Source organism: Gorilla gorilla, chromosome 2 (assembly GCF_029281585.2).
Source record: "Gorilla gorilla gorilla isolate KB3781 chromosome 2, NHGRI_mGorGor1-v2.1_pri, whole genome shotgun sequence".
In the NCBI taxonomy this organism is placed as follows: Eukaryota; Metazoa; Chordata; class Mammalia; order Primates; family Hominidae; genus Gorilla; species Gorilla gorilla.
This window is the reverse complement of record NC_086017.1, coordinates 135,763,188-135,782,147: the sequence shown is the minus strand read 5'-3', so window position 1 is coordinate 135,782,147 and position 18,960 is coordinate 135,763,188. Positions and strand designations below refer to the sequence as shown.

General features: G+C 44.1%; 1 protein-coding gene across 1 annotated transcript in view; it reads left to right on the top strand.

Moving 5' to 3' along the window:
• Positions 1–18,452, top strand: part of MUC13 (mucin 13, cell surface associated) — a 29,853-nt gene extending 11,401 nt beyond the window's left edge. The window contains exons 4-12 of the mRNA XM_055383845.2: positions 1,275–1,381; positions 3,288–3,343; positions 7,102–7,265; positions 9,904–10,023; positions 10,345–10,474; positions 11,436–11,473; positions 13,397–13,481; positions 15,544–15,745; positions 17,148–18,452. Coding sequence (XP_055239820.1) covers positions 1,275–1,381; positions 3,288–3,343; positions 7,102–7,265; positions 9,904–10,023; positions 10,345–10,474; positions 11,436–11,473; positions 13,397–13,481; positions 15,544–15,745 — 902 coding nt within the window. The 3' untranslated portion in view covers positions 17,148–18,452. The remainder of the gene's footprint in view (positions 1–1,274; positions 1,382–3,287; positions 3,344–7,101; positions 7,266–9,903; positions 10,024–10,344; positions 10,475–11,435; positions 11,474–13,396; positions 13,482–15,543; positions 15,746–17,147) is intronic.
• The last annotated feature ends 508 nt before the right edge of the window (positions 18,453–18,960 follow it).

The following is an 18,960-nucleotide window of genomic DNA, read 5'->3' as shown; positions in this document are numbered from 1 at the left end:
ATTCCAAAATATGAGAGATAAGGAAAATGCAGAGGCAACAAAGGCCAGCAAAGTAGAGAAAAGTGCTGTTACCTAGGGACACTGAGGCAGAACAAGGTGATCTATCAAAGACCACACAGTCCAGCAACCCTGGGAGCCTGATCTTCAGTTCTGTGTCACAAGATTTGTTTGCTCCATAACATCAGATCCCCCTCTTAGAGACATAAGAGCCCTTCAGCTCTAAAAATGAATTTCAGGAGTACATTTATACACTTGTGGCATAATGATGTTTTGATTAGATCACCAGGGTGCAATGAAGGTCTGAGGGCTGACTGTCTGAGTTCTGTTTTTTTTTTTTTCTGTTTTATGAGTGAGACATATCTTCATTTTCCAGAGCAGCCAATTCTATAAGAAATGAATGCATTGCATTGCCCACTGGGGTTAGGGATATACCAAAAGGCCCCCAAATGCTCATATTTTTAGCACTAATAATCTCACTCCTGGGGATTTACTCTAAGTAAGTGACCCCAAATACAGAAGAACAGTTTGTGTGTGAAGATGTTCATTGCAACCTTTTTCTTTTCCTTTTAAATAATTAAAAGCACTAAGTCCAATAACAAAAAATGATTACATCAAGGAAGGGGACATGTACTTCACAGAATATTATGCAACCTTTAAAAATGATGGTTATGAGACCAGGCATAGGAGCTCACACCTGTAATCCCAGCACTTCGGGAGGCCAAGGCAGGAGGATCACTTGAGGCCAGGAATTTGAGACTAGCCTAGCCAACATACTAAGACCCCCATTTCTACAAAAGTTAAAAAATTGCTTGGCTGTGGTGGCATATACCTGTAGTTTCAACTACTCAGGAGGCTGAGGCAGGAGGATCCCTTGAGCCCAGGAGTTCAAGCCTGCAGTGACCCAGTTGTGCCACTGCACTCCAGCCTGGGTGATAGAGCAAGACCCTGTCTGTCTCTCTCTCTCTCTCTCTCAAAAAAAAAAAAAAGACTAGGCTACTATTTGGAAAGTACCTATTATATAATAAGAAGAAAAGAAATATGGCATAAACCTGGAATTACAACAATGTAAACTGTAAATGTAAAGAAATATACCAAAATGAAAATGGTTGTGCTCGGTTGGGCAGGATTATGGGTAACTTTTAAAATATTTCCAGATCTCCTGTAGTGTCATTATATAATGTTGGGAATTCTAAAAAATAATCTATGTTTTAAAACAAAATGGAAATGACCCTCTTTTCATCAAATAGTACAGAAAGATTCTGCTTAACTTTCAGGAAAGGTATTCCCTGGGAAGATTTCAGTGATAGTATCAGAAACATTTGACCCAGAAGAGAAACATTCCATGGCCTATCAAGACTTGCATAGTGAAATTACTAGCTTGGTAAGTATTTTCCAACTTTCCTTTCTCTAAAGCATTCTTTGTTCTAACACTGAGTTGCAGAGTGTAGAGCTGGTCTTCAGGTGGTTCACGCTCGTACCATCGTACCAGTTGTTCAAACAGTGAAATGTACCTTTACTGGTCGGTAAACAGCAGCTGTCCTGAGCACCTCCACCGGTGCCACCACTTCTTCATTGCCCAGGCCTCTCCCCTGGGACCCTTGGACCACCCCATGGTCTTGCACCTGGAGGCGTGGCACCTGGCCTGGCATGGCAGAGGGCCTGCAGAAGCTGGCTCCAGCCATACCATACCCATTGTTTTATAAGCTATTAACACAGTTTTAAATGGACAGATAAATACCATGAAGTTTTAAAATAAATTATTTCCACAGAATGAAAGAGAAAAAATTTAAAGATGTTGTTTTTCTTTTTTATATTCAAATTTGCATAAATTTTCATACTAGTCTGGCTTTTAAAAAAATGTCTAGAAGAAGAATTACTTCTGAATATCTGTTACTTATTTTTCCCATTTTCAAAAATGTTGGCATGAACAATAGTTTCCCATCATTTAGATTATTGTGAGCGAGTGCACACATGTGAGCAAGCATGAAAGGAAAGGGTCTTTCCATTCTGCAGCCACAGATGTTAGCTCTGGAAGGACTCTCAGAGCATGTCCAGCCAATATAGCTCAAAGTTCAGTTTTAAAGGAAAAAATATTAGCCTTAAATATGTCTTAGAAGTCGAGGTGGAGGCTGGGCATGGTGGCTCACGTCCGTAATCCTAGCACTTTGGGAGGATGAGGCGGGCAGATTACTGGAGGTCAGGAGTTTGAAACCAGCCTAGCCAACATGGTGACACCCCATCTCTACTAAAAATACAAAAATTTAGCCAGGCGTGGTGGCAGGCACCTGTAATCCCAGCTACTCAGGAGGCTGAGGCAGGAGAATCTCTTGAACCCAGGAGGTGGAGGTTGCAGTGACCCAAGATCATGCCACTGCACTCCAGCCTGGGCAACAGAGTGAGACTCTGCCTGGAGAAAAAAAAAGGAAGTAGAGATGGAGAGACATATTTTTAAAGCTGAAGTCTTATTCCATGACAATGTCTCTCAATTTGAAATTATATCACTATTAGAACTGGTAACATGTAAAAAATGTATCATGGAAATGATTTTACAGATGGTGCAAAGAGAGCTAGTGCTTCCGACTGCACAGCCAGCCAGTACGTGACAATGCTAGGATAGAATCTGTGGCTGCTGTCTCACAGAGTTTGCTCTGTCCCTTTGCCATGTCACCTCTGCCCTGTGGGCCAGCTGGCAGTGACTTGCCCTCTCATCTCGGATCTGCTTTCAAATGTGCCAGCACGGATGTTTTCAGTACATTGAAGACAGCAACATCAATGTGGTCCTACTTCCAGGGAACCCCTGAAGAACTTCATGTGGCTTTACTGAGCAATGGTCACTTAGCACTACTTTCCCCAAACTTGACTTTGAGTGTGAGTGTCACAAAAGCCCCCTCCAGTTACAGGCCTTATGCCCCGGTCTTCAGAGATCAGATTAAATACTTGATCTCAGTCAGGGTTTGATGTTCCTGGGGGAACCAGTGAGGGGATGACGCATTCTTATAGTTTCTGGGAGATTTGTAATCCAGAAGGGATGCACCAGAACTCCCTTGCAACCATTAGAGTAGAGTTAGGAAAATAGAGACAACTTACTTTCTTCTAGGTCCTCTTAGCAGCCTTTGTGGGGGCAGTCCCAGCTCAGGCCCTAAGAAGTCTCCCAGGGTCCATTTTGTACCCAGTTGGATCCTGTTAAAAGCTAGATAGAGCATTATTTTTTTCTGCCTCATTTGATTTGTAGAAAATGTGAAAAAAAAAATTTTTTTACTTGTTATTAAATCTGTTTTCCTCCACAGTTTAAAAATGTATTTGGCACATCTGTTTATGGACAGACTGTAATTCTTACTGTAAGGTAAGTTTGTTATGGACAATTTTGGAGGCAGATGTGTGTCTGTCCAACTTCCGAGCTTCTCTTGAGGTCTGCATGTAACATTAAGGCCCTCTGTGGCAAGTCACAAGTTAAGAGGAGAGGGTCAGTCTCAGTCTGAGCACTGCAAAGGGGACTGTGTGCCTTGGCCCTGCCTCTGATGTCACCCCAACTCTGGGCAGGACGTGGCCTGGGGAAGGCAAAATTCTGTCTGTGATTGGCTATGCAACAACTTGTGCACATGGTCCAGGACATCATCTGGATCTCTTTGTTTGTCTTGATCCCATGGCTGCAAACCATATCTAGTCAATCTCTGGAATGTGCATTCCAGTGGGCCAGGGGGAGACTGAATGGCCTGTGATCATCTATTCCCTCATATGGCAAGTGTGAGGGGGACAAGAACACCCAAATCACACTCCTGGCTAGAGAAGGGTCAGTGGTGAGCTTTCTGCAGTGAGAACAAGCACTTATTGAGCACTTCAATATGTAATGGCAAGTGCTGGGTGCTATTTAGGGAAACAAAGAGGCAGAAGATTCTCAAGAAATTAGCAATTGCATCTCAGCCTCCTCTGGAGCACATTAATACACACGTACTTAGGCTGAGGAAAGAATGCTCTAAGACAGATGAAGTTAGGTAGGAAAAGCAGCCCTCGTGTAGCAATGCACCATTTACATCTTAAGTCTTACTATTGTATTTATCCTTATAAACCATATCAAATCCTTTGTGGAGGCCAGACATGGTGGCTCACATCTGTAATCCTAGCACTTTGGGAGACTGAAATGGGAGGATCACTTGAGGCCAGGAGTTCAAGACCAGCCTGAGCAACATAGTGACATTACATCTCTACAAAAAAAAAAAACCCTTTTTTTTTTTTTTTTTTTTTGAGATGGAATCTCACTCCTGTCATGCAGGCTGGAATGCATTGGTGTGATATCGGCTCACTGCAACCTCCACCTCCCAGGTTCAAGCGATTCTCCTTCCTCAGCCTCCCAAGTAGCTGGGATTATGGGTGTGCACCACCACGCCCAGCCTAATTTTTGTATTTTTAGTAGAGACGGGGTTTCACCATGTTGGCCAGGCTGGTCTCGAACTCCTGACCTCGTGATCCATCTGCCTCGGCCTCCCAAAGTGCTGGGATTACAGGTGTGAGCCACCACTCCCAGCCTAAAGAAAAACTTTTAAAAATCTTTGGTGGAATAAGAGAGAGAGAGAGAGTATGTGTATAAAATTTCAGAGAGGTATTTTAAAAGTGATGGATTTCTAGCTGGGTCTTGAATGAGGGGCAAGTCTGGTTGGCAGTGAAGAGGCACAGTTTTCATGGTGGGAGGCTGGCAGCAAGCAGACAGGCTGGGCCCAAACGCAGTGGCTCTGAAGCTGGAGGTGTACAGCGGACAGCTGCTGGAGGGCTGTGAATTGTTTCTGGGAATTAGGTTTGGTTTAGTGGACAATAGCCAGTTCATGTGTAGGGGATGACTGGATACAAACAGGAATGGTGAAATTGGAATGGAGTTAGCTAAGCCTGTACTTGAATCCTGGCCTTGGCACTTCGTCCCTGAGTGACCAGGCAGGTGTTCTAACCTCTCGGAACCTTTGTCATTGCCTCTGTATAATTGGGATAATCTGATCAACTTCCCTGGAGCCTTGTGAGGAGTAACTGAGATAAAATTTGGAAGATTCCCTGTATGCAGTGCCTGGCACGTAGTTGATTTCGACATCATCTGTTTCCTTTCTAGAATATGGGACCCTGCAGTGTGATGGAAAGCTGGTCCCACAAGGTCATTTGGGGGATCCCCAAAACTGTGGCACTCCTTTGATTCTTAGGAGTTACTAAAAGGGAGCCAAGGGTGTTTGGAGGCAAACCTTCACCTGTGAGCTCAGAGGCATGGAGGGAACTACTTCCCCCACCTCAGGGGCCAGTGCAGGGCAAATGCACCTGGGGCTCACCTAGAAAGGCATTTCTTAGGCTCCAGCCCAAAATTATCTCTCCACTCTGACTCCCCAAGCTCTTTCAGCCCCAAATTGTCTCTCCCCTCTGACTCCCCAAGCTCTTTCCTACTATAGCAATGTTGGAATTGGAAGGATCCTCAGAATTTCTCTCTTTAAAACCTCTCTTTGGACAGAGGAAGAAACTCGGGCCTGGAGAAGCTGACCGGTCTCGGGTCACAAGGGTCCGGACCTCCCGTCTTAACTCCAAGCCTAGTGCCCTCGTCATTTATACTCAAGTGTGCAGTGGCTCCAATGTTCCCTTTAACCGTTTCACAGGTGTAACGTCTTGCCTCTCCTGAATTAGTGTATAAACTGGTAGATTCTTTTAATGAATAAATTATGGATGGCATTTGCTTTCCTAGTCCCAGTGCAAAGCTATGCCATATATTTCAACCAATATAGAATAATTTTTATCAAGTACACTTTTCTCACTGCCCTATTACCTTCCACTGCCACTCCCTGCCGCCCCCCCCCCCCCCGCCCCACCAAATCCCATCATAAATGAATTATGGTAGAAAATATTAAATTACAATGCTGAAGCCCATTAGATTTTTTGGACTCCCTTTTGAGATGATTGTGCCTAAAAATGAAATTTGATTCATGTTTTGGATTTTCCTTGATTGTTCTGAGGACCCAAGGTGGCTGCAAACATTGCTTAAATAGGTTGGCTATATTTTCAGGCTTCTGCATTTATTCGAGAGTCAAAATGAAATTTTAGCTGGGCACGGTGGTGCGTGCCTGTGGTCCCAGCTACTTGGGAGACTGAGGCGGCAGGATAAGCTGAGCCCAGGAGGTCGAGGCTGCAGTAAGACGTGATCTCACCACCGCACTCCAGCCTGGTGACAGAGCAAGACCATGTCTCAAAAAAAAAAAAAAAAAAAAGTCAAAAAGGTGTATAGAAAAAAACATTTAGACAACAAAAATATATCCTGAGGCTTAAAAGCACAGAGCGACAAATCAGATAGTGAATGTTTTTAAAAGTCATTTTTCCCCGTTTCAGTGATTGTATCACTTGATTCATTTTGGACAATGAAATAATTAAACTTGGCACAGCTGTGCTTAGGGCTCTGAACTGCAGTGCTGATTAGAGAGAGAGAGAGAGAGAGAGACAGTGACAATGTCTTGCTCATGGCAGGCACTTCATATTGCTGGTAGGATTTGCTCATGTTTCCCGCAGCCCCGGCCCTCTTTGTTTCAGTTCTCCTCTGGGTCGTGTGTGTCCAGGCCCAATCATGTTCCCACTCTGAAACTGCCTGCTGACTTCCTGGTCCTTTCTGGGAGTGATCCAGGCTCTCTATGGCTGGTTACTGCTTTCTCCATGCAGAGGGAGGGACACGCGCCCTTCTATCTCTCTCAAAGAATCAGACTGAGATTTAACAGCTGCTGTCCTACAGCAAGTGACAATTTCCCATTTCAGGTGTTACTTGTTCTAATTCTGGTTAGCTCTAGGCTCCTAGATCCTTAAAATGATGATTCATAATTTTTCCAAAAATGGTTATCCACAATTTTCCTAAGTTTTCTCCAACAGAACATTGTTTTCACCATAGGTTTCCTCTGAATACACATCAAATAGAGACCTCCAAGCCTGTACATTGCCATCTTTTTGCAGCCCCCGGCCTCCATATGTGGGTCCAAATCATAGGGACAGGACAGTGGGTCAGGACTAGGGCCGGGAGATTCGGGAGTCTGGGAGATTAGAATTATTTGTTGATTCTTCAGTTCAATTCATTAAGTGACAGATTCATCTCATTTTTAGCACACCTCTGTCACCAAGATCTGAAATGCGTGCTGATGACAAGTTTGTTAATGTAACAATAGTAACAATTTTGACAGAAACCACAAGTGACAATGAGAAGACTGTGACTGAGAAAATTAATGAAGCAATTAGAAGTAGCTCAAGCATCTTTCTAAACTATGATTGTAAGTATTGTATAATTTTATTCAAAGTTTACCTGAAGACATACCTACCTTTTTTGTAAACCTTTTCATTATATGTGAAAAGGAGACAAGAACTGCATCATTGAACTGACAACTGTCTCTAAATTTCTTTTAATCTAATTCTTCTTCCCTTTTCTTGTTCGCTTGCCCTTTGCTTCTTTCCAACCATCTCCCAAGTCATCAAACTGACCAGTGTGTTCCTCTCTACGAAGGTATAAATGACCAGACAAACCACTGCTGGGCAAGGAAAGAAAAAGGAGAAACAACAGGGCTTTATATAGAGTTAAAGATTTCCAAATGATTACAGAAAATTTTACCTGTGGCTGGGCGTGGTGGCTCATGCCTGTAATCCCAACACTTTGGAAGGCTGAGATGGGCGGATTCCTTGAGCCCAGGAGTTTGAGACCAGCCTGGGCAACATGGCAAAATCCCATCTCTACAGAAAAATTAGCCAGGTGTGGTGGTGCAGGTCTGTGGTCTCACCTACTTGGGAGGCTGAGGTGGGAGGATTGCATAAGCCCAGGAGGTTGAGGCTGCAGTGAGCTGAGATCACGACACCACACTCCAGCCTGAGCAATAGATCAAGACCAAGCATTACCCGTACTATTTTCCCCTTTAGACACACACGAACCCACCATGTAGCTGTAGCAATTTGCATTTGCTGTGTTACGATGGTAGTGGCCAAAAACAACCATCATTTATTTATTGCAACCCTAGAATTCTATGGGTCTGAATTTGAGCTGGGCTCAAGTGGATAGTGTGCTGATCTGGGCCAGGCTTAATTGATCTCTGCTGGGCTCACTTAAGCATCTGCCATTAGCTGCTGGGTCAGCTAAATGGTTTGTCTTTGCTCCACGTGGTCTCTTATCAGCAGACCCATCCAAAGGATTTCAAGAGCAGCAAGAGGGTAAGATTCAATGCACAAATATTTCTCAAGTCTCTGCTTACATCACAGTTACAACTGTCCAATTGGCTAAAGCAATTCACATTACCAAGCACAGTGTGGAAGGGCCCTGCCAAAGGGGTACAGAAAGGTGTGAGTAAATTGATGTCATGACTGCAGTCAACCTACCACAACAGTCATCAGAAGTTCCTCACCCCAGAGGTGACCCACTGGGGCCAGTCCCGGGAAGAGGTGTTTGCAGCTGGTTCTCAGTCCTGGTTGCCAAATCCAGAATCCTCTGTTGAGCCACAACTTATTTGACTTTTCTATAGCATTTGACACTAGTATCCTTCCCTTCTAGATGTTCCCTTCTTCCTGGGCCCGCATCCGCCATTCTCCTAATCGCCTTCGTGCCTCCCTCATCCTTCTTTTTGCTCCTTCTAAGACTCCTTTCTTCATCTGTTAAGTGTTTGCTTTTTTGTTTGTTCATTTGTTTGACAGGGTCTCACACTGTTGCCCAGGCTGGAGTGCAGTGGGATGATCTTGGCTCACCACAATCTCCAACTCCCGGGTTCAAGCGATTCTCCTACCTCAGCCTCTCGAGTAGCTGGGATTATAGGCATGTGCCACCACGCCCAGCTAATTTTTGTATTTTTAGTAGAGACGGTTTTTGCCATTTTGGCTGGGCTGGTCTCGAACTCCTGACTTCAGGTGATCTGCCCGCCTTGGCCTCCCAAGGTGCTGGGATTACAGGTGTGAGCCACCATACCTGGCCGGAAAACACTTTCCTGTTCTCTGGCTTCAGTGGCAAAGATAAATTGTTTTCTTTGCCCAAAATTGTAGAATCTCTTGCTCTAGGCTTTTAATCAGAGGCATTTTCATGTGGCAGGTGATGAAGGAGGCTCAGTTACAGTTTGGGATGTTTAGTAGAGAGGAGCCATATGACTCTACCTGCTCCTATTCTCTCCCCCACTCCATTCTCAGACTCATCATTTTTTTTTTTCTTCCCGAGACGGATTCTTGCTCTGTCACCCAGAGCTGGAGTGCAATGGCACGATCTCAGCTCACTGCAACTTCCGCCTCCTAGGTTCAAGCAATTCCCTTGCCTCAGCCTCCTGAGTAGCTGGGATTACAGGCACATGCCACCACACCCAGCTAATTTTTGTATTTTTAGCAGAGACGGGGTTTCACCATGTTGGTCAGGCTGGTCTCAAACTTCTGACCTCGTGATCCACCAGCCTCAGCCTCCCAAAGTGCTGAGATTACAGACGCGAGCCACCACGCCCAGCCCAGACTCATCTTTTAACCCTAATGCCTTCCAACCCATTTTTATTTCTTTCTTTATTTTTATTTATATTTTGAGACAAGGTCTCACTCTCGCTCAAGTTGGAGTGCAGTGGCATGATCATGGCTCACTGTAACCTTGAACTTCTGGGCTCAAGTGATCCTCCCACTCCAGTCTCCTGAGTAGCTGGGACTACAGGAGCTTGCCACCATGCCCAGCTAACTTTTAAATTTTTTCACTGTGTTTCCCAGGCTGGTCTTGAACTCCTAGGCTCAAACGATACTCCTGCCTTGGCCTTCTAAAGTGCTGGGATTACAGTTGTGAGCCACTGCACCTGGCCCCAAAACTTATTAAAGGCAAAGTATAACAGCAATGGGGTGGGGTAATTTTCACAAATTACCTTATCCATATTGTCTTGCTGAATATATTTTTAAACTATTTGTGCTTCTCAGTGACCCTTCGGTGTGATTATTATGGCTGTAACCAGACTGCGGATGACTGCCTCAATGGTTTAGCATGCAATTGCAAATCTGACCTGCAAAGGCCTAACCCACAGAGCCCTTTCTGCATTGGTAAGTGTTTCACCTGCTTCTAAATGTTCTTCATAACATCACTTTCTCTTCTTTTGCAACATACAAAATTCACTCCTTAAGTTTCCACATGCATTTCAGAGTCCGAGTGATCTGACTTCTGACTTTAGACATATGGACCACGGCTGGGACCTTTGCTAGCCCATGTCCAGCTTCACAGGGGGCACATCATGTGTGGAGTCAATAAGCATCTCATTTTACCTAGAAAAAGCAATGTCAAAAACACTGTCATGTTGTCACATGTGACTTTGGGGTTAAAGAGATTGTTTCTGAAAATTACCCAGAAATCATTCTGTTTTGAAGCTTCCAGTCTCAAGTGTCCTGATGCCTGCAACACACAGCACAAGCAATGCTTAATAAAGAAGAGTGGTGGGGCGCCTGAGTGTGCGTGCGTGCCCGGCTACCAGGAAGATGCTAATGGGAACTGCCAAAAGTAAGAAAAATCACTTTGTTTTTGTCTTGCCACAGCTGGAGATAGGCAAAGAAGAGAGACCTTACAACACGTATATAGGTGTTGAGTCAGGAAGCTGGTAAGCTGTCATAGGTTGGTAGAGACAGAGCATCCTCATCATCGTCATCATCAATAGTTTTTTTTTTTTGAGATGGAGTGTCACTCTGTCCCCCAGGCTACAGTGCAGTGGTGCAATCTTGGCTCACTGCAACCTCCACCCCCCAGGTTCAAGCGATTCTCCTGCCTCAGCCTCCCAAGTAGCTGGGATTACAGGTGCCTGCCACCCTGTCCAGCTAATTTTTGTATTTTTAGTGGAGATGGGGTTTCATCATCTTGGCCAGGCTGGTCTTGAACTCCTGACCTCGTGATCCACCTGCTTCGGCCTCCCAAAGTGCTGGGATTACAGGCGTGAGCCACCATGCCCAGCATCATCAATAGTTTTTGAGCATTCTCTATGCTCCAGGAAACACACTAGGTAATACCTATCACACAGCAACATTGTCAGGAATGTCTTAATTTCCCATTTTTAGGTGAGGAAACTGAAACTGATTGTAAATAACATCCTCCAGCTCACAGGGCAACAAATAAGTGGCAGAGCCATGTGGCGTCACAGCCTGAGATGGTCCCACTACCCTCCATGCCTCTTGGGTTCAGCTTTGCCTGAACTGCAGAATCTTCCTGAAGCCCGGAGGATGGAGTGTTCAGTCAGTAGCAAATGAGCCTGCATGAGATTGCATAGCCCCCTCACCCTTCCAGAACCCCATGGAAGGTGGTCTCCTGGAAGAATGAGAGTGTAAGGAAGGCAAAAGAAAGAGGAAAAAAAGCAAGGGAGGACAGAATAAAAGGAAGATGGAAAGGAAGAGGTGGAGATTGGGGTGGGAACTCTGACATGCTCCCCGCAGGGGCTCTTTAACACTGTTTCCTATCGCTCACTGTATTTCAGGTGTGCATTTGGCTACAGCGGACTCGACTGTAAGGACAGTGAGTATGAAAGTCTTGCTATTATAAACAAGTTATTAAACATCTGAGAAATCAATAGTGACCCCATTCAACATCCTGCCCAGTCCTTCAAAGTCTCTGTTCTCTTTCATAAAGAGAGAGACCATCTGCCTCCAGTTTGCCTTCTGGGTCTTGCCATGCCATGCCCACCCTTAGGTTATGAACAGCAGCCCCTCGGCCATAGAAAATAACAGAACTCAGCACCAGGAGTGGGCTGGCACCTCTGGACTTGCTTGAGACCAGAGAAGGGCATCTTAGCATTATGTTGATTTCCTGCATTAGCTTACATATGCATTATCTGCTGCTACTAGAGATAAAAGACCAGTAATTCCAAAAATTCTGGTGGTTATAGAAGAGCAGACCTAGAAACCAGACATTTAAATACTCAAATCCTTTTGTCTCAGAGCTATTTACTGGTTTGGGATATTTTGCCGCAAATTCAAATTCTGTACCCTCCCATGCCCCACCCCCACCAGATTAAGACAATACTAACTTTAAATTTTCAATTATTTTATATTCTAAAATTTACATAATGAACTAAAGATCAGTCTTCCAAGATGAAGGAAATATTACTGTCAGCCTTCCTACCAGCCATGAAGATAGTGATGAGTGACATTCTCCATTTCTACTGTATTTTATTGCAAGGAATAATTTGCTAAGTCTTTCTTCAGGGCTTTCAATTTCCACATCTATAAAATGAGAAGTTGGCCGGGCGCGGTGGCTCACGCCTGTAATCCCAGCACTTTGGGAGGCCGAGGCGGGTGGATCACGAGGTCAGGAGATCAAGACCATCCTGGCTAACACGGTGAAACCCCGTCTCTACTAAAAACACAAAAAATTAGCTGGGCGTGGTGGCGGGCGCCTGTAATCCCAGCTGCTGGGAGGCTGAGGCAGGAGAATGGCGTGAACCCAGGAGGCGGAGCTTGCAGTGAGCCGAGATCGCGCCACTGCACTCCAGCCTGGGCGACAGAGCGAGACTCCGTCTCAAAAAAAAAAAAAAAAAAAAAAAAAAAAAATGAGAAGTTTGGACCAGACAAACTTTGAGGTCTTTCCCAGATTTGCTAGTCTATGGCTCCATGAATTCACATTAAAGGCAGCATCTGTGGAAGCCATATAGCAGAAAGAGACAAAGAGGTCTAGAGCAGTGTTGTGCAATAGAAATATTATGTGAGCTACACATTTCATTTGAAATTTTAGAAATTTCAAGTAAATTGTTAGAAGTAAAAAGAAACAGATGAGGTTGATTTTAAGAACATATTTTATTTAACCCATGTATCCAAAATATCATTTCAACATGGAATCAATAAAAAAAGATAAACCAATTATCTCACATTTTTTTCACATGAAGTGTTTGCAGTCTGGTGTGTCTGTTACATTGTGTCTCATAGCCGCAGTCAAGTGTCAATAGTGCTAACCAGGGCAGAGTTAGGAGAGGAGAATGGGTGATAATGAACGTCTAGACTCTTCCCTCATTGATGTTATTATCAAGCCATTAGCTGGCTCCTCTAGCAGTGACATTTAACTCCAACCTAGTTTCCTTAGCTTATCAGTAAGGTGAGGTATGGAGGGCAGGCAAAGGCAGCAGAGGTAAGGAGGGAGGTGTGGCCCTCAGCTGATACTCCACTCCCCACAAAGTCCAGGAAGACCCTGCCACCATCCTTTGTATTTACAGTCTTTTGTCTGGCAGGGCTGCCCTTTCCAATTGAGTTCTGAAGACACAGTTTAGGAGGTGTGAGGAGGGAATGCTAAAGGAAATAGGCCAACTACCCAACCTGGCCTGGAGGGTTGGAGACCAGAACCGGATCGTTTTCACAGCTAGGAGTCCCTGGGAATACACGAACCTGTGCAGTAGACAGTTGGGGGCCAGCTTGTTGGAGACTGTTCTTATTTTCTTCTTCCTTTCAGAATTTCAGCTGATCCTCACTATTGTGGGCACCATTGCTGGCATTGTCATTCTCAGCATGATAATTGCATTGATTGTCACAGCAAGGTATGGGATGAAAGTGTCCTTTTTAATTTTTTTTTTTAGAGAGAGATGGGGGGGTCTCACTATGTTGCCCATGTTGGTCTCGAACTCCTGAACTCAAGCCATCCTCCCACCTCAGCCTCCCAAAGTGCTGGGATTACAGGCATGAGCCATCACACCTGCCAGAAGTGGCCTTTTTCTGCGGCACAGGACCACCAGCATGACACTCTCTAGTTTCCAAACATACTCATCCTCTCCTGGGCAAGAGAAGGGAGATAAGGAGAGGCCTTTCTAGTACCACTGACTTTTTTTCCTTACCTTAATTGTCTTATTATTATATAGGCAATAGCAGGACCATGGAAGAAAATCAAGAAAATAGAGAAGTGGGTAAAGGGGCGGAATTTAAAAATCACTCACAAAACCCACCATGCTGAGGCAACTAACATTTTGAGATATAACCTTCCAGATTTATTTCTATCTTTTAAAATAATATTATATACATAATTTTGTGTCTTTTGTGTTTTTAAAATTTTGGATTGAGATTTTTTTTTGGTTTAACACCGTAAGATGACATAGCAACCATTTCCTTATGTCATTAAAAACTCTTTGTTAATGTAATAATATTTAACTCCACTGAAGTTGTCTAATACAATTTTCATCAGGTCACTTCCCTGTCCAGGACTCTGCTGCAAATGGTCTAAAATCAACCTCAACTGAACCCCCTGGGTTTTTTTTTTTTAACTTTTTTTTAAGAAAGGTTATCACGTTAGCCGGGCATGGTGGTGGCGCCCCTGTAATCCTGCTACTCAGGAGGCTGAGGCAGGAGAATTCCTTGAACTGGGAGGCAGAGGTTGCAGTGAGCCAAGATTACCCCACTGCACTCCAGCCTGGGTGATAGAGCAAGACCCTGTCTCACATACACACACACACACACACACACACACACAAGCACACACGTGTCATCTCTGCATGGCTATTAGCTTGGTGCCTTAAGGTCTCTTCTCTTAAGGAAGGGGCAGTAGAGTTCATTCATTCAACAAATATTTAGATAGACTAAAGGTCCCCCCATTAACAGGGAGGTAAATGTTGTGATCTCTTTCCCATTCTCAATGTGCCAAGTGGGGATCCACTTTGATTTTTTAAAGCTACTGTTTTCTAACATTTAGTTCATATCTTATATTTTGGCAAAATAGGTAGTTTTCCACTATAATGTGACAGGATAAACAGATTTTAGGTTCCTACAATATTTTGTTCTTGTTTTTTCTCTTTTTTTTTTTGAGACAGAGTCTTGGTCTGTCGCCCAGGCTGGAGTGCAGTGGCATGATCTTGGCTCACTGCAACCTCCACCTCCCAGGTTCAAGCGATTCTCCCGCCTCGGCCTCCAGAGTAGCTGGGACTAGAGGCACATGCCACTGTGCCTGGTTAATTTTTGTATTTTTAATGGAGACGAGGTTTCACCATGTTAGCCAGGCTGGTCTCGAACTCCTGGCCTCAAGTGATCTGCCCACCACGGCCTCCCAAAGTGCTGGGATTACAGAGGTGAGCCACCGAGCCCAGCCTCGTTTCAAGTCTTTGAACTTGTTTTACTCATTTTACCCAACAACGTGATTCTTAGATGTTGACTTTGCTGAATGAAATGCTGTATCTCAAATTATTTTCTAATATTATGAGCAAAATATGAATGAGACCAGTGGAATTAGATCGTTATGTCAGATCAGCATTGAAGTCCAGGTTTTGTCGCTACACAGAGCTCATGACCTTAAACTTAGGAAACCTACACTGAATAAAATAATGAAGTGTTTTATTTCATTATTTGTGGGGCATCAAGTCTGCAACTTATTCTTTCATAAAAAAAACTGTTAGTGTTCTTTGGTTATGCAACTTATTCTTAATTGGTTCAGAAATGTTAATAATTAGGGAATCTGGGTGATAAGTGTGTGAGAACACCGTAATATATGTATTTTGTAACTTACAAATAAATGTGAGATTATTTCAGAATTTAAAAATATTTTTAAAAAGAACATTAACATTTACTTCAAGAAACTTTCTGCCATTGTCAAATCCTAATTCCTCTTACTGATTACAGATCAAATAACAAAACGAAGCATATTGAAGAAGAGAACTTGATTGACGAAGACTTTCAAAATCTAAAACTGCGGTCAACAGGCTTCACCAATCTTGGAGCAGAAGGGAGCGTCTTTCCTAAGGTCAGGATAGCGGCCTCCAGAGACAGCCAGATGCAAAATCCCTATTCAAGCCAGAGCAGCATGCCCCGCCCTGACTATTAGGTGAGTCGGTGGGCTTTTTCTGCTGCTTTTGGGAGTGAATGCACCAGGGCAGAGCAGAGACCTGGTTGCTGGATCTTCAATCCTTGGCTGCCCCGCAGGCTTTCTTTTTCTTTTTCTTGTCCTTAATTGAAAGAGAGAGAGAGAGATCAAAAAGGAAGTTCCCTGCTGTCATAACTCTGAGCATCTATGTGACTACAGACACATCACTTAATTTCCCTGGCCTTTGATTTTCTCATCTGTAAAAAAGTCAGCTTAATTTAGATACCCCTAAGGTCCCTTTAGATTACCAACTCCATGAACACGACTCCAGAGATTATGATGATGACACTTCTCAGGCTGTTTAAAGACCTAGGTCCTCAGCCAGGACCAGGGAAGGACACTGGATGTAAACATAGTTCTGTGGGATCCTTTTCACCAGGCTGTGTAAAGGCAATGCTCTCTTTCCCTGCCGCTTGATCTCAAGGCAACTCTCTCTCTCTCTCTCTCTATATATATATATAAGTTCTATTTGTTGTTGTTGTTGTTTTGAGACAGGGTCTCATTCTGTCACCCAGACTTGAGTTCAGTGGTACGATCTTGGCTCACTGTAGCCTCAACCTCCTGGGCTTAAGTGATCCTCCTACCTCAGCCTCCCAAATAGCTGGGACTACAGGCACATGCCACTATGCCCGGCTAATTTTGGTATTTTTTGTAGAGACAGGGGTTTCTGCCATGTTGCCCAGGCTGGTCTCAAATTCCTAAGCTCAAGTGATCCTCTCGCCTCGTCCTTCCAAAGTGCTGGGATTACAGGCATGAGCCACTGAACTGGGCATCAGTCCACTTCTAAAGAGATGAAATGGAGCTTAGCTTGTTGGCTCATCCCATACTCCTAGCACTTTGGGAGCCTGAAGCAGGAGAATTGCTTGAGCCCAAGAGTTCGAGACCAGCCTGGGCAAATAATGAGACCCCATTTTTACAAAAAATAATAATAATAAAAGATAGCTTTTTTAAAAAGGAGATAAAGCTAGTTAGGCTGGCGATACTGTATTTCTCTAGGAAGAACTTTCAAGGACAGCAGCTTGTACCCACTGGGTTTGTATTGGATAATCATAGCTGGCACTGCTTAGTGTGATTGAATGAAATGTTGAAAGAAGGAAGCCTGTAAGAGACTTTAGGAGGAAGAGTGACAGGAGACGGATGGAAAGAAGGAAGATGGTAAAGGAAGAGGAGAAAGGGAGCTGGGAAAGAGATGGGGAATGGAAGAGACGTGAGAGAAATGATAGGGAGAATATGGGATAAAGCTGAAGAAGACAAATAATGTTAATGAAAGTAATGTTAATAATTTACAGATCTAAATGATCTCATATGTTTCTGTTGGAGTATTTTCTAAGAGTGTTATCTCTCCCTCTCTCTTTCTGTCTAGAATCATAAGAATGTGGAACCCGCCATGGCCCCCAACCAATGTACAAGCTATTATTTAGAGTGTTTAGAAAGACTGATGGAGAAGTGAGCACCAGTAAAGATCTGGCCTCCGGGGTTTTTCTTCCATCTGACATCTGCCAGCCTCTCTGAATGGAAGTTGTGAATGTTTGCAACGAATCCAGCTCACTTGCTAAATAAGAATCTATGACATTAAATGTAGTAGATGCTATTAGCGCTTGTCAGAGAGGTGGTTTTCTTCAATCAGTACAAAGTACTGAGACAATGGTTAGGGTTGTTTTCTTAATTTTTTTCCTGGTAGGGCAACAAGAACCATTTCCAATCTAGAGGAAAGCTCCCCAGCATTGCTTGCTCCTGGGCAAACATTGCTCTTGAGTTAAGTGACCTAATTCCCCTGGGAGACATACGCATCAACTGTGGAGGTCCGAGGGGATGAGATGGGATACCCGCCATCTTTCAAGGGTCACAAGCTCACTCTCTGACAAGTCAGAATAGGGATACTGCTTCTATCCCTCCAATGGAGAGATTCTGGCAACCTTTGAACAACAGCCCAGAGCTTGCAACCTAGCCTCACCCAAGAAGACTGGAAAGAGACATATCTCTCAGCTTTTTCAGGAGGCGTGCCTGGGAATCCAGGAACTTGTTGATGCTAATTAGAAGGCCTGGACTAAAAATGTCCACTATGGGGTGCACTCTACAGTTTTTGAAATGCTAGGAGGCAGAAGGGGCAGAGAGTAAAAAACATGACCTGGTAGAAGGAAGAGAGGCAAAGGAAACTGGGTGGGGAGGATCAATTAGAGAGGAGGCACCTGGGATCCATCTTCTTCCTTAGGTCCCCTCCTCCATCAGCAAAGGAGCACTTCTCTAATCATGCCCTCCCGAAGACTGGCTGGGAGAAGGTTTAAAAACAAAAAACCCAGGAGTAAAGAGCCTTAGGTCAGTTTGAAATTGGAGACAAGCTGTCCGGCGAAGGGTGCGAGAGGGAGCTTGTGCTCAGGAGTCCAGCCGTCCAGCCTCGGGGTGTAGGTTTCTGAGGTGTGCCACTGGGGCCTCAGCCTTCTCTGGTGACAGAGGCTCAGCGGTGGCCACCAACACACAACCACACACACACAACCACACACACAAATGGGGGCAACCACATCCAGTACAAGCTTTTACAAATGTTATTAGTGTCCTTTTTTATTTCTAATGCCTTGTCCTCTTAAAAGTTATTTTATTTGTTATTATTATTTGTTCTTGACTGTTAATTGTGAATGGTAATGCAATAAAGTGCCTTTGTTAGATGGTGTCCTTGTGTCTGGGGCTTTTTTTTCATTTCTTTTTCTTTTTTTTTTTTTTTTTTGAGACCTGGTCTTGCTCTGTCACCCAGGCTGGAGTGCAGTAGTGTGAACATGACTCACTTTAGCCTCAAACTCCTGGGTTCAAACAATCCTCCCATATAAGCCTCCTGAGTAGGTGGGGCTACAGAAGTGTGCTATCATGTCCAGCTAATTTTTTTTGTTGTTGTTGTTAGAGACAGGGTCTCACTATGTTGCCCAGGCTGAGTTTGGGGGTTTTGATGATGCACACAGCAGTTAGTCTCATTTTAAACAGCAAACGTGACACATGGTAAATGGGAGTGATTGATATCTGCTATCCTTATTAGGGGTTATTGGATTACCCAAGATAACGTTCTACTGCATAGTAGACATTTGCTTCCTCCACGCACATCCCACTCCTACACCATCATGACGAGCATTTTGGGTGGGGCTGATCCTGCTCCCAGCTACAGAGGTTGGCTCTGGTTGGCTCAAGCC